This window comes from Xenopus laevis, chromosome 2S, assembly GCF_017654675.1.
Source record: "Xenopus laevis strain J_2021 chromosome 2S, Xenopus_laevis_v10.1, whole genome shotgun sequence".
Classification (NCBI taxonomy): domain Eukaryota; kingdom Metazoa; phylum Chordata; class Amphibia; order Anura; family Pipidae; genus Xenopus; species Xenopus laevis.
This window is the reverse complement of record NC_054374.1, coordinates 149,703,242-149,716,592: the sequence shown is the minus strand read 5'-3', so window position 1 is coordinate 149,716,592 and position 13,351 is coordinate 149,703,242. Positions and strand designations below refer to the sequence as shown.

At 41.1% G+C, this 13,351-nt stretch overlaps 1 protein-coding gene across 1 annotated transcript in view; it reads right to left on the bottom strand.

Moving 5' to 3' along the window:
* The window catches only part of micu2.S (mitochondrial calcium uptake 2 S homeolog), a 184,076-nt gene that overhangs the window by 90,174 nt on the left and 80,551 nt on the right, over positions 1 to 13,351 (bottom strand). The window contains 1 exon segment of the mRNA NM_001096590.1: positions 10,439 to 10,583. Within this exon segment, the coding sequence (NP_001090059.1) occupies positions 10,439 to 10,583 (145 nt within the window).

Below are 13,351 nucleotides of genomic sequence, written 5' to 3'. Positions count from 1 at the left end.
CACAGTAAATAGAGTAAAACAGATTCCTCTATCTATTATATTTGCACCCCAGTGTACTTACAGCCCACTCTCCAGAGTGTTAAGGTGGCCATACACGGATAGATCCGCTCGTTTGGCGATGTCGCCAAACGAGCGGATCTCCCTCCGATATGCCCACCTTGAGGTGGGCAATATCGGGCTGATCCGATCGTGGGCCCTAGGGCCCAACGATCGGATCCTAGCGTTCGCCAAACGGGCGGTCGGATCGCGGGACCGCATCAACGAACAGATGCGGCCGCGATCCGACGGGATTTTTAATCCCATCCGATCGAGATCTGGCCGACTTTCGGCCAGATCTCGATCGGGGAAGCCCGTCGGGGGCCCCCATACACGGGCCAATAAGCTGCCGACACGGTCTGTCGGCAGCTTTTATCGGCCCGTGTATGGCCACCTTAACATGTTGAATCCAACAAGTCTCGTGCAACACTAATAAGCAAGTGAATGTCTGAATTACATCCCCAGAATCTACAGATCGAAATACATAACAGAAAGGCTACTTGACATCTAATCCAAAATATAAAGTAACTAGAAAATGCCGACACAATCAGCTTGTGAACATTTAGATGGCCCCATGAGAATATTTTTTTATCTTTACAGCCCTATTGTTTTTAGCTCACAGATATCAAAAAAAGCCATGTTGTATGTAAGTGGATTGCCTTTTTTCCATGCCTTGTGGTCATGCATGCACTTGTGGTCATAAAATATGTCCATCTAGGGTTGCCACATTTTTTCTTTGGGGAAAACTGCAGGGGACGGGCCAATGATGTCAGGGGGTGGGTCGGGTGACACCTGGGGCAGATGACGTTGGGGCGGGGCAGTGCCATTGGGGGCAGACTGGAGGACGGTGGGGGCGTGTAACATAGGAGGTAGGGCAGATGACGTAGGGGCAGAACTAATGACTTGGCGATCTAGATTTCCTAATTTGGAAATCCAGACAGGGACTTTTCACCTGGGCAGCCTTTTCAAAAACTGGGCTGTCTGCAGTAACGTAACTAGAGGGGGCGGGCCCTGGCGTGGGACGTGCAGCCCGGAATTCAACCAGAGTCAGTGAGCTGCCGGGGGGGCCCTGAGGGGGTGCAGGCCCTGGCCCAATCTGCTCCCGCGGTAGTTACACCACTGGCTGTCTGGGTGAAATCTGGACAGGTGGTAACCCTATGTCCCCCAAATATTGCAGCAACAAGGAAATTAGAAGTGATTTAGCCCCAGCGAATAAAACCCCTTTATTTTATGAGACGTCACTTTAATCAGAGAGCATTATGTAGCATTTGCTACCATTCATCAGTAGATCTGGAAATAATTGTGCATAGTTCTATGATTCATTTTTAAAAGATCGCGACAGCCAGGATAAAGCAAAAAAGGTCACTAAGCAAACTAAACACAAGCAGAGGAGACGTGAAACACTACCTGCGGGCAATGCATTGCTCCCTAACCTATCAACGACAATGGTATAAGGCACAAAGAGACACTAATGGAAAGGTGAAGGGAACAGGGGAGTCTGATGGAAGAACTCCTCAGATCTCCTGACTATGGAGAATCAGCATTAATAATCCAATTTGAACATAGCTTTCCATTTCACACAGGAATAGTCTACTCTTTCCATCAAGGGTCCATCCATTTCCAAAATGTCAAATCTGCTCATAAACTTCAAGGCACTTCTGAATTCCTGAAATGTTCCAAACATCAGTGTGTTTAGATCTAGTTCTATGGGGAGATATAGCACAGTGCCATATTATTAATAGAATTTCAGGAATCTAGGAGCACTCTCTCTGTTATCTGCCAGACAGAAAAGCCTTCTACTGCTACTGCACCTGTGAGTTAACAGCGCTGACACCAACAGAGTATTTCATACTGAAGTTGTGAAGTTGAACTATGAATAAAATAAACTGATCCCCTTCAAATAAGAAAACAAATATAAATTTGTGGTAAAGAAGATTTCCTTTTCTCTTTATCTAAACTCAAATAAAAAAAATTAATGAAACTGTCCTGGTAAAGCCTACGGAAATAATTGGCCTCCAGTTAAAACATGTTTAAAGTGAACCAGTCACCCAAAAAAATTATTCCAAATCCTATTTTATCATGTTAGTCAAGCAAAATGAACTTTAATTACACTGTATAAATTATTTGAATCTTGTTTCAATCAGTCTGGGAATTCATAATTATAGTAAGCATGCAGGAGCCATTTTGTGGACTGTTATTAAGACAAACCTTGCATCATCTCAGAATCTTGTTTGTGCACCAGAATGGGGGACCTGATGTCCATCCCCATGCACTGGTTACACAATTAAATGGTGACGAGCACGGGGGCAATGTGGGGAGAGCAGTGACATCTAGAAAGTGCTGAATGGAAAGTGAAAGTAATTGTCTGTCCTGCCTCTGTGCCTAAGGCATAGAGGGGGGGCAGCCAATATTTGATTGACAGCTGAGATTTTTAAATGAGTTTCCAGCTATGAACGCTTTAATAAAAAAAATATAGAATTTTTTTTTAATTCTCACCGTAATTTCTATTTCCAAGTCACTTTCATGGCAGCATTCACCAAGATGGGTTAATCCCGCCTATCAGGTCACTGGACAAGAAAGTGTTAACAATAGGTTTAAATACTCTGCTCCTCCCAGCAATCCTCGTCTAGTAACAAGCTCCAGGAGAAGGGAGGGAAGTTGGTGAATACGGCCATGGAAGTGACTTGGAAATAGAAATGATGGGGAGTATGAAAAAATGTATATATTTCCCAAGTCACCCATGGCAGACAATTCACCAACATGGGATTTCCCCAAGCTTAAGAAGGGAGGGACCATTGCTGATAAACAAAAACTTTTTATTTAGAATAAACAACAGATTGCAAAATCTTTCTTCCAAATCTTGCATCTTGAGACAAAATCACATTTAGTCTATAATGATGGACAAAGGTACAGGGAGATGCCCATCTAGTAGCCTTGCAGATGAGGTCTGGCGGGGCCCTGGCTTCCACCGCCCAGGAAGTAGCCATGGCTCTTGTAGAATGAGCCCTCAGGTCCTTAGGAACTTCATTGCCTGTCAACTGAAAAATAGGACAATGCAGGAGATAATCCAGCGACCAATCATGGATTTAGCTGGAGCCATACCCTGAAGGAGCGGAAACCATGGGCATCTCGGCCAATAAGGAATTATGGCTATGACTAGAGCTCCTTCGATATCCACCTTTTTCAACACCCTCCAAATCAATGGGAAGAGAGGAAAGACCTATCCAAATATTCTGCTCCAATCCTGGAGGAGTGAGTCCACTGCTTCCGCTAGAGGACATGGCGTCCTGGAGAAAAACCTGCTGCACTTGTGATTTTTGTTTGTGGCTATAAGATCGACTTCCTCCCAAACCTTCACACTACGTCTTGAAAGACTGTCAGACATAGGCTCCATTCTCCCGGCTGCAAGATGTTGCGACAGAGGAAGTCTGCTTCTGTGTTCTGACTGCCTGGAATGTGTAAGGCCGTCAGACCCTCCAGGTTTTCTTCTGCCCAAGACATTACTGGAGCCAGTTCTCTCAGAAGTCGAGCGCTTCTGGTTCCGCCTTGCTTCTGTACATAAGTCACTGCTGTGACATTGTCGGATTGAATCTTTACCCAGCTGTGTACTATTTCTCTTGAAAAAGACCTTCTTTATGGCCCTTAATTCCAATGACCTTGAACATAGCAGCCTTCTGATACTGCACCCCAGCCTCTCTCTGAAGCGTCTGTTGTGACCATCACATACGGAGGATTTACAAGGACCATCCCTCGATCCAGATCCAGCCACCAGTCCAAACTGTTTCTAGCATCCTCTGAAACTTCTAGCCGAGTGTTTAGCTTTAACTGCCTTGAAGCATTTTCTTTCAGGAAGAATTGCTGGAGAGATCTCATTTACCATCTGGATTGTGGATGCCATGAGACCTAGAATCAACATGCATGACCTCACTGAGACTCTTCGCTGTTCTTTGAACTGTCTTATTTGTCTCAACATATGACATACTTTCTCTTATGGTAGTGATACTATTCCTTCTGGAGTATACAAATGTGCACCCAAGAAGACCATCCTTTGTGATGGATGTAGGTTGCTCTTCTCCCAATTTATCACCCAACCGAACTGTTGGAGTACTAAAATTGCTCTGTCTTTGAATTCCACAGCATCTTCCCTCGATGCAGCCACCAACAGAATGTTGTCCAGGTAATGACATATAGGAATACCTTCCACTCTTAGAAAGGCTACAATTGTGATGAGAATCTTCGTGAATGTTTTTGAGGACGTTGAGAGACCAAAAGGGAGACACGTAAACTGGACATGTTGACCTTTGAAGGCAAAGTGAAGATACTTCCTGTGCACTTTGTGAACTGGTACATGGAAATACGCATCCTTCAGATCCAGATTTATAAGCCAGGACTGTGGCGGAATTGCTTGTAGAATGGACGTCAATGATTCCATCTTGAATCGCCTGCAGTTGACAAACTGGTTCAGAGGACGTAAATCCAGCACTGGTCTGAATGCCCCGAACTAGAAAGAGCTTCAAGTAGAATCCTAAGCCCTGTTGGGACTTCGGAACCCACTCCGCTGCCCTTGAGATCAGGAGTTGATCCACATACTCCTGTAACACCTGGTCTGAACCCGGAATATGAGGAGCTGAAGACATTTTGAACAAATTGTGAGATGGCGTTCTGTGAAATTCCAATTGATATCCCTCCTGAATGACCATCAGGAGCGATTGATCTCTGATATTCAAGGCCCAGACCACGTAAAGGATGTTAGAGGTGCCCCCACTCTGCTGGTCTGAGCCGGCCTGATCTCATTGCTTTTTCCCCGCATGAAGCAGAACTTCTTCTATTGGGTAGACGACTTTTACCTCTTGTGGACTGCCAGTATGACTGCCTTCCAGCAGCCCTTCCATATCTAGGCTGTCTTGAACCTCGAAAGGACCTATTTGTGGGGGAACTAGGCCTACCCCCTTGGCGCCTGAACCTCTTCTCTTGCGGCAAAAACACTCTTGCCTCCAGAAGCCTTCTTAATGATGGAACCATTCTCCCCAAGGAGCATATCTCCTTCAAACGGCAACTGATATAGATTCACTTTAGAGGCCGAGTCAGCCAACCATGGTTTTAGCCACAAGGCCCTTCTTGAAGACATCGAAAGTGCCATTGTTCTGGAAGCCAGATGTAACAGATCTAGAGAGGTATCTGTCATGAAGTCCACCGCTAGCTTCAATTCAGACAACATTTCACATAGGACTGACATCTTAACATTTGAAGAAACGGCTTCCTCCAGGTTATTCATCCAAACCTTCATGGCCCTCGATGTAGAGGTCATAAGCTACCACCGGCCTACATGTTGCCCCTGCTGATATAAAGGTCTTCTTGAGATTAGTTTCAATCCATTTTTCCATCGGATCACGAAAAACTGCTGCATCATCCACCGGCAGTTTTTTCCTAGCCAACCTTACTACTGCAGCATCGACTCTAGGAGGGTTATCCCATAATTTGGAAAAAGATTCTTCCACTGGATACTTTTTCGCAAACTTTCCCTGAATAACAAACTTCTTTTCCATTCAGAATTGATAATCTACTTAATTGAATCATGCACTGGAAAAATCACCTGTCTCTTTCTGACAGATGGAAAAAGCTTGTCTGCTGATGTAGACTTAGGCAGCTCTTCCGAAAGGCACAACATCTTTCTTACTGCTTTCACCAGATTCTCCACTGTAGTAGGATCAAATGTAGTTCTCTTCAGACATTACTTCTCCTTCCTCTGAGAACTCAATGCATATCCCCAGGAAAATACAATTCTTCATCTGATACAGATTAATATGGCATCTCTCTGACCCTTTTAGCTTTCCTCTGTACTCCAGAGGTAGAAGCAGTAGCCTCTTGCATGCCTTGCACCACAGCTTGTTTGATAATTGAAACAAGAGCCTCCAGTTGTGGAACTCCCGAGGGCCTGAAGGAGCTACCGGATCCGTAGCTGAGACTCAGTTGACATATACAGGCTGAAAAAATAACCACCAGCCAATGTATTACTCTCTCTCATTACATCCATATATCCATAGCAGGCTTATCTAGGACCTTTGGGCTGAGATCCTTTTCCAGAACCAGGCTGATCCATAGCAACCTGTAAATATCTTATGTCATGAGCTAGGCATCTTAACTATCACATTGAAAAATTTTGGAGAGGCCCTCACAATCCGTAGCAGGACGTAGTTCAATACTTCACAACTTCCAGAAAGGTGTACTGTCACATCCACCTATATCGCCAGCGTTGTTCACACTGCGAGCCCTTTCTTATTGCGTCACTTCTGGTCGCGCATTTTCTTGTGCGTCACTTCTGGTAGCGTGGTTTTCTTGTGCGTCCCTTTTTGAGAGCACGTTTGTCTCGTGCATGACTTCCGGCCGTGCATTTCCCTCGTACGTTACGTTTGGCGCGAGTCTTCTCATGCATCAATTTGGATGCGCGTCATTTCTGGGTGCGCGACTCGTATACACATTCGGACACGCGTATCTTTCCTGCCATCCACGTGGAAACCCAACGATGCCTCTTACTTACATAGCGCCGCATCCACCTGGAATCAGCTAATCTCCCGGTCTGCCTCATCCTCCTCTTTACACAGCAGGAGGGAATTCCACAGCAGTTCCAGAACTCAACCCTGCCCAACGGGTTCTTCTCACCACAACCCTTATAGGGTGCACTTGGAGGCATTAGAGGGGAGAGAGAGAGACCCACTCTGGCATGGTAAGCTTAGCAGCCTGCAGTGACCTGCTCAGGAAAAAAGACGAGGATTGCTGGGAGGAACAGAGTATTTATACCTATCGTTAACACTTTCATGTCCAGTGACCTGATAGGCAGTATTAACCCATGCTGGTGAACTGTCTGCCATGGGTGACTTGGGAAAAGAATTTGGATTTCATTTTTAATTTGAAAAGGACTTTTATTATACAGCTTTTTATGTCTAGGTGACAGGTCCACTTTAAGGTTCAACTAACACTATCTTTTAATGCCATTAAATGGAAAAAAAAATCTTGGCCAAACCAGGGCAATTTTTATTACACAGAAAAAACACCCATGAATGTCATAGCTGAGAGGTGGCTTCATCGCCAGAAAATCTCATCAAAATATCTACAACATTTTGTAAGAATTATCTAACTTTGTTAGCATTCATATCAGGATCTCCAATTGCTACCACCCCACACCAAGAGATACAGCAATTTTGATAGTTATCCCACTACTTTTAGACTGTTATGTTTGGTGTTGTGATTGTCATTGTAAATCTTAATGTCATCAGACAGACAAGTCTTTTAAAAAGTCACAGGTATACAAAAGAGCGGGGGATTGATCAACGTACACTCTCTTTTGTGTGTTTGTAGTAAAACGGTCTAGATCAATTGCACATTATCTGTACTTCCTTAGCCTTTTAGGGTGCATCACAAATATTATCCACATTTTCAAATATGGGTTGTTGGTAAAAGTTGTATAGGAGAAAGCCTGAATAGAATAATATGCAATAAAAAAAGTGATAATAAAATTAGCTTTTTGGTTGCTGGGGTCATTGATCCGTGTTTGGAAGTTGGAAAGTAGGGAGGGGGAGGCAAATAATTAAAAAAACGCTCATTAAATGTTAGTAAGATGTTGGTATAGAACATGATTATCCATTAAAATAAAAGATAAGCATACAGCCATGCTATGCATCTTAAAGGGATAGTGGATCATGGATTAGCCACATACACATTGTTTACAACCAGTTAGAAAGAATTTTCTGGATTATAGATCCCACATGTACCTTAAGCTAGTAATGTGATTTAGTAAAATGGGTTGTAGTAAATTAGAGATGACTTGTTTCCAGATTGGCAGGGGTAAAAAAGAGTGGGTTACGCATTTTAACAAATCAGGAAAGGGTTAGGGGTAAGCACGTTATAGGAGTTGTGAAGGAGCAGGCAGTTACCTGTTCTTTAAAAAAATCGCAGCAAATATCTAAGATGTAAAATGGCACTTCTAACAATTGTAAAACTGTTCTAGCAACAAACTGTCTGCAGTCTTTAAAAAAATGGTGAGGCTCTCATTAAGGTTGGCATTTCATTAAATCAATGAGGGAAAAAAAATCCACACATTTAAGAAAAACTTGAACTTGTCTTAGTTCACGAGGGTTTTGTTTGGCTTCCTCTGGCTCAACATAAAGGAGATCTGGCAAAGGTTGAACTTTATGGAGATCTTTTCTCACCTCGAGTAACTATGTAACTAAATGTTACAGAACAAATAACTAAACCAATATTTAAAGAATGAGGAACAGTTTACACATTTTTTTTTGAGATTTTACAAATAATCGCACTTAAAGGGATAAGCCAAGTAAAATGTGCCAATTTTCCATTTCATTTCTCATAAGAACAACCTATGAAGATGCTGACATATAAAAAAACAAAAACAAAAACAATAAACAGCAAGTAGTCAGCGCAACTGGTTCCAAACCTCCACACTGGTGTTTACAGCAATGAGATTGGAACAGCACTACTCTTTAAATTAAAAATGCCTTTATTGCATTATTCTAAGGCAGGAGCGTCCATACTTTTCTAATGCGAGGTCTAATTTTAGTGATGTTGTCCCATTAGGATCTACATTATGTTCCATGGAAAATTAGGATCTACATTATGTTCCATAATTACTTAAATATCGAATGCTGGGAAATTGTATATCACTATTACTATTATTAATTAACAAACTACTGTTTCTATGTAACCTAACATAATAAATATGTTAATGAAAAGCTTGAAACAGTAGGATGATTTAGACAAGCTGTTTGTTGGCAGTGTCTTGAGGTCTACTGATCATCAGCTAAAGGTCTACTGGTAGATCCTGATCTATCTTTTTGGCACCCCTGTTCTAAGGGCATTACAGCTATGTTTCGGGCACTCCTTGGCCCTTTATCAAGCATGCACAATGAACAGCCTTCTTTTTTTGTATGCAGGCTTTCCCCATTGCAAGCTGGATCGCTCGCATACATTATCCTAGCCAAGTCCGCCCTCTAAAACAAGAACCAACTGCTTATAGCAGAAGCCTCAGTAAAGATGGGGGCCGCGACTGATGCTTGAAAAGAAGATATACAGTTTGGAATAGCAAGTTTTACAAGAGGTAATTCGGACTTTAAACTTAGCGATTGGGGAGAGGAAGAGCTGACTAATTAAACGATGCATTCTTCAAGGAAAGCCTTTCCTTGTCCTTTAATGCAAAAATGCAAATATATTGCTCATTTGCAAATGGCGGGTTATATACATTAGTGATGCTGGTTAGGAGTGTGGCAGTGGGTAAAAATGTCTGCCCGTTTGACTGTTCATACCCAGAGACAATTATTTCTATCCAAAATCGACGTTCACACAGTACATAAAGCAGTCTATAGCTCCTGCACTGTTATGCTAGATAAGCTAACCCCTTGATTATCTAATACATTATTTTGCAGTATGACAGCTGGCAAGGTCACATCAAATAACAAATGTTATTAGTTATTAAAGTGCGCTATCAGTTTACTAGTTATGGACAGACAAATAGATGCTTGTAATTAAATTTTCCTTAGCTAACATGTTTAAATTAAAAGTCAAAATTACATTTACCTAGAAGTCATTTTTAATGTAACAGTATGGGGCACATTTACTAAGGGTCGAATATTGAGGGTTAATTAACCCTCGATATTCGACCATCGAAGTAAAATCCTTTGACTTCGAATATCGAATATCCTTTGACTTCGATTTTAATCCATCGATTGAACGATTTTTCTTCGATCAAAAAAAGCATAGAAAAATTATGGGGAAGGTCCCCATAGGCTAAAATTGGTGCTCAGTAGGTTTTAGTTGGCGAAGTAGGTAGTGAAAGTTTTTTTTATAGAGACAGTACTTCGACTATCGAATAGTCGAACGATTTTTAGTTCGAATCGTTCGATTCGAAGGTCGAAGTAGCCAAATCGATGGTCGAAGTAGCCAAAAAAAAAAAAAAACTTCGAAATTCGAAGTTTTTTTCATTCTAATCCTTCACTCGAGCTTAGTAAATGTGCCCCTAAGTGTTCTAATTATCGATGAAGTAGTGATTAAAGGGATCCTCCATTGCCCATGACTAAGTGCCCTGGGGGGCACGAAACGCGTAGGGCCAATGGAGATACTATTTCTTTTTTAAAGAATCTACAATAAATATTACATTTTTAACTTTATTTTTGGCGGCCCTTGTAGAGTTCTTTTGAGTGCCCGATACCCCTCTTCTTGTACTTTGCTGGTTTATCCAGTCCCTAAGCTGAGTGTCTGGTGCTGGTGCACCTGGACCACCTGTTCTATGTGGTGAGTGATTGACATATCTTGTATCCTGTATCCCCCCTTTTTTCGGTGATTAATAAAGGGATCCTCCACCCAAAAACTTTGACCAAAGAATGTGACTTACGTTCCATCTGCTCAAACATGACAGAGAAGAGGAAGTCCCTTGGGGTCATGTAGTACTCTCCTTCATACACCAGAGATGCAAACTGCATGAAGCGCTGCTTTCTAATTGACTGATTTTCTTTTGCCTCATCATTGGCATCTTCTTTCTGTACCAAAACAGAAAACATTTAGCATAGTTTTAGACAAACATTTCAGCCAAACTGTTCATTAATATACAGTAGGCTTTGATGATGTTAACATTAGAGACATAAGCCCTTAATATTGTGTGACTGGTGGGGTCTGATCCTTCAATTCTAAGGCACATCTAAGTCTATACCAGAATAAGGTCATGGTTTTACAATGTTTAAAAGCAAAACAACCTATCTTTGTCCATACAATAAACATATGGCCAGTAGACAAGGGCACATAACCAATAGTCTACATGTATACTTATTAAACTGTTTTCCAGCTTGTACATCTCTCTTTTGGCCTATATATCTCTGGCTTACAACTCTAGTTTATTGGCTCATCTCAGCGGTACTGTAATGTGATCTGGCAGATAAATGTGGTGGACTGGCTGGCTGTCGCACTGCAATTACAAATGAAGAAAATGATATTTTACACCTTTACAGCAATATCTGACAAGTGATATACCATCAGTATATTGAAAATACTCTAATCCTTGTTTTAAAAACATAAATGCAATGGGTTTTGTATTTAAAACTATGCGAGCAACAAGCTAAGCACGAATATTTAAGCTTTAAAGGTAAACCAAAACCTAAAGACAATTATGTGTGCTGTATTTTACTGACTATACTCACTGTACAATCTCAGAAGTTCAGCAGCCTTTTAACCATAGTGATTAACACCTTCAACATTGCTCCCCATGTTAATGGCATTCCATGTACTGTATTCATTGAGCTCGGTTTACTGATTTTAAGCTTAGTTTTAGGATAGCAGAAAGTAAGGGTACATCTGGCATAGAGATGCTAAAGCGCTTATTATTAAAGGGGATATACACCCAAAAACCAATCAATGTAAACGTATTTCAAGTGCTTCTCTAAGCACCACTGCAATTAACATACATTTTCAATTTTTTAGCCGTTTCTGAGTAGGCTTTCATCTTAAGTGAGAGGGAGCAACCTGAGGGTTAACTAAATACAGAATCTGCCTAAAAAGCCGGGATGTGCCAAATTAAGGATTCTTTTTGTTATTAGGCCAGGATTTGGCCTTTTTTAGCAGGATTCAGACTTTTTGTAAGCAGGATTGGGATTTGGGCAAATCCTTGTGTCTGGGAAAAAAAGAATTTGAATACTTAAAATCACAAGAGTTTTTGTATCGACTCTTTTTCTTTTCCCATCCCTAATGTGCAAATTTGGATTCAGTTTGGTATTCGGCTGAATCTTTCACAAAGGATTCAGGGGTTCGGCTGAATCCCAAAATAGTGGATTCTAGTGTACCTACTATAACTTTAAAAAGAGCTGTTCAGCCAAGTCTGCCATTATACTGTACCTCTAAATATGCGAATACTGCAGAAACAAATGAAATGTACGTATATTTCAAAAGTGCTCAGAGGAGCACTGTCAAGTTTACGTTAATTTTTTGGGTTTAGATCCCTTTTAATCCGTTCAGATTCAGAGCTACTGTGTAACCTAAATCTCCGTACTTAACACAAATTAAACATACAAAGCTCACCCGCAGGGTCTCTTGTTGACCGCATCAAATAGGTTCCACTTTGGCTTTAGCCGAGATAATTTATTTTAACATTAGAGTTTTGTTAATTGTGAATCTCTATCCACTGTTTCTCATTATGGTCATAAGTATACATGCTAAAGGTTCTATAACTTGTTAAATGTTTGAAATTGTTTTGTCCTTTTCAAATTGTATGTCTTTTATAGACTGAGGAAAACATGTTAACGAGACTCTCACAAAATCATAGGACTAGAGAGTGGATTCCACAAGGAATCCACAGGGGTAAAGCTGTTACTGTTCGGCACGATTCCCTTAGCCATGCTAGCCCCTTGCAAGCAGCTACCACAACTTTGCAATAAACATTAGTGAGCTAATGACACCAGATCTGTGGCTTACTAAATCCAGAACTCAACTAAACAGTCTGAGACCACCAAATATCATGGAACAGTTATTCGGGACAAATACAACCATTTAAAGGAGAACTAAACCCTAAAAATGAATATGGCTAGAAATGCCATATTTTATATACTCAACCTACTGAACCAGCCTAAATGCTACTATTATCTCTATAGTACAGGTATGGGACCCATTATCCAGAATGCTCGGGACCTGGGGTTTTCTGGATACCGGATGTTTCTGTAATTTGGATCTTCATACCTTAACTCCACTAGAAAATCATGTAAACATTAAATAAACCCAATAGGCTGGTTTTGGATCAAGTACAAGGTACTGTTTTATTATTAGCAAGAAAATAATTTTTAAAAAATTTGGATTATCTGGATAAAATGGGAGTCTATGGGAGACAGCATAATTCGGAGCTTTCTGGATAATGGGTTTAAGGATAACGGTAGTAACGCTCTAGGACTACACAGGCGTTTGCAATTTTGGGATTTTGTTAGGAGTGTTACACAAACATGTAGAACAAAAGCTGGCACAAATCAAACCTCTTAAAAAGTTTTATTAGGAAATATTTTTATATTGTATTGTGTTACAAACAGCCTGACGCATCTCGTGCCCCTCCTGGGGACTTAATACTAGGATAATGAAGCAATGAATAAGCACACTATTTAAGAAACAAATGGCCAATCACAAAGAGTTTGGCAACATCCAATCGTATTAAACCAAACAAAGTGCTGGACCAAAACAGCATAAAAAGTTGTTGTATATACAAAACTTTATACATCATATACACATAAAATGTAACGGAGCAGTTGTTTAGACACTAAACTTAGGAGTCATCACA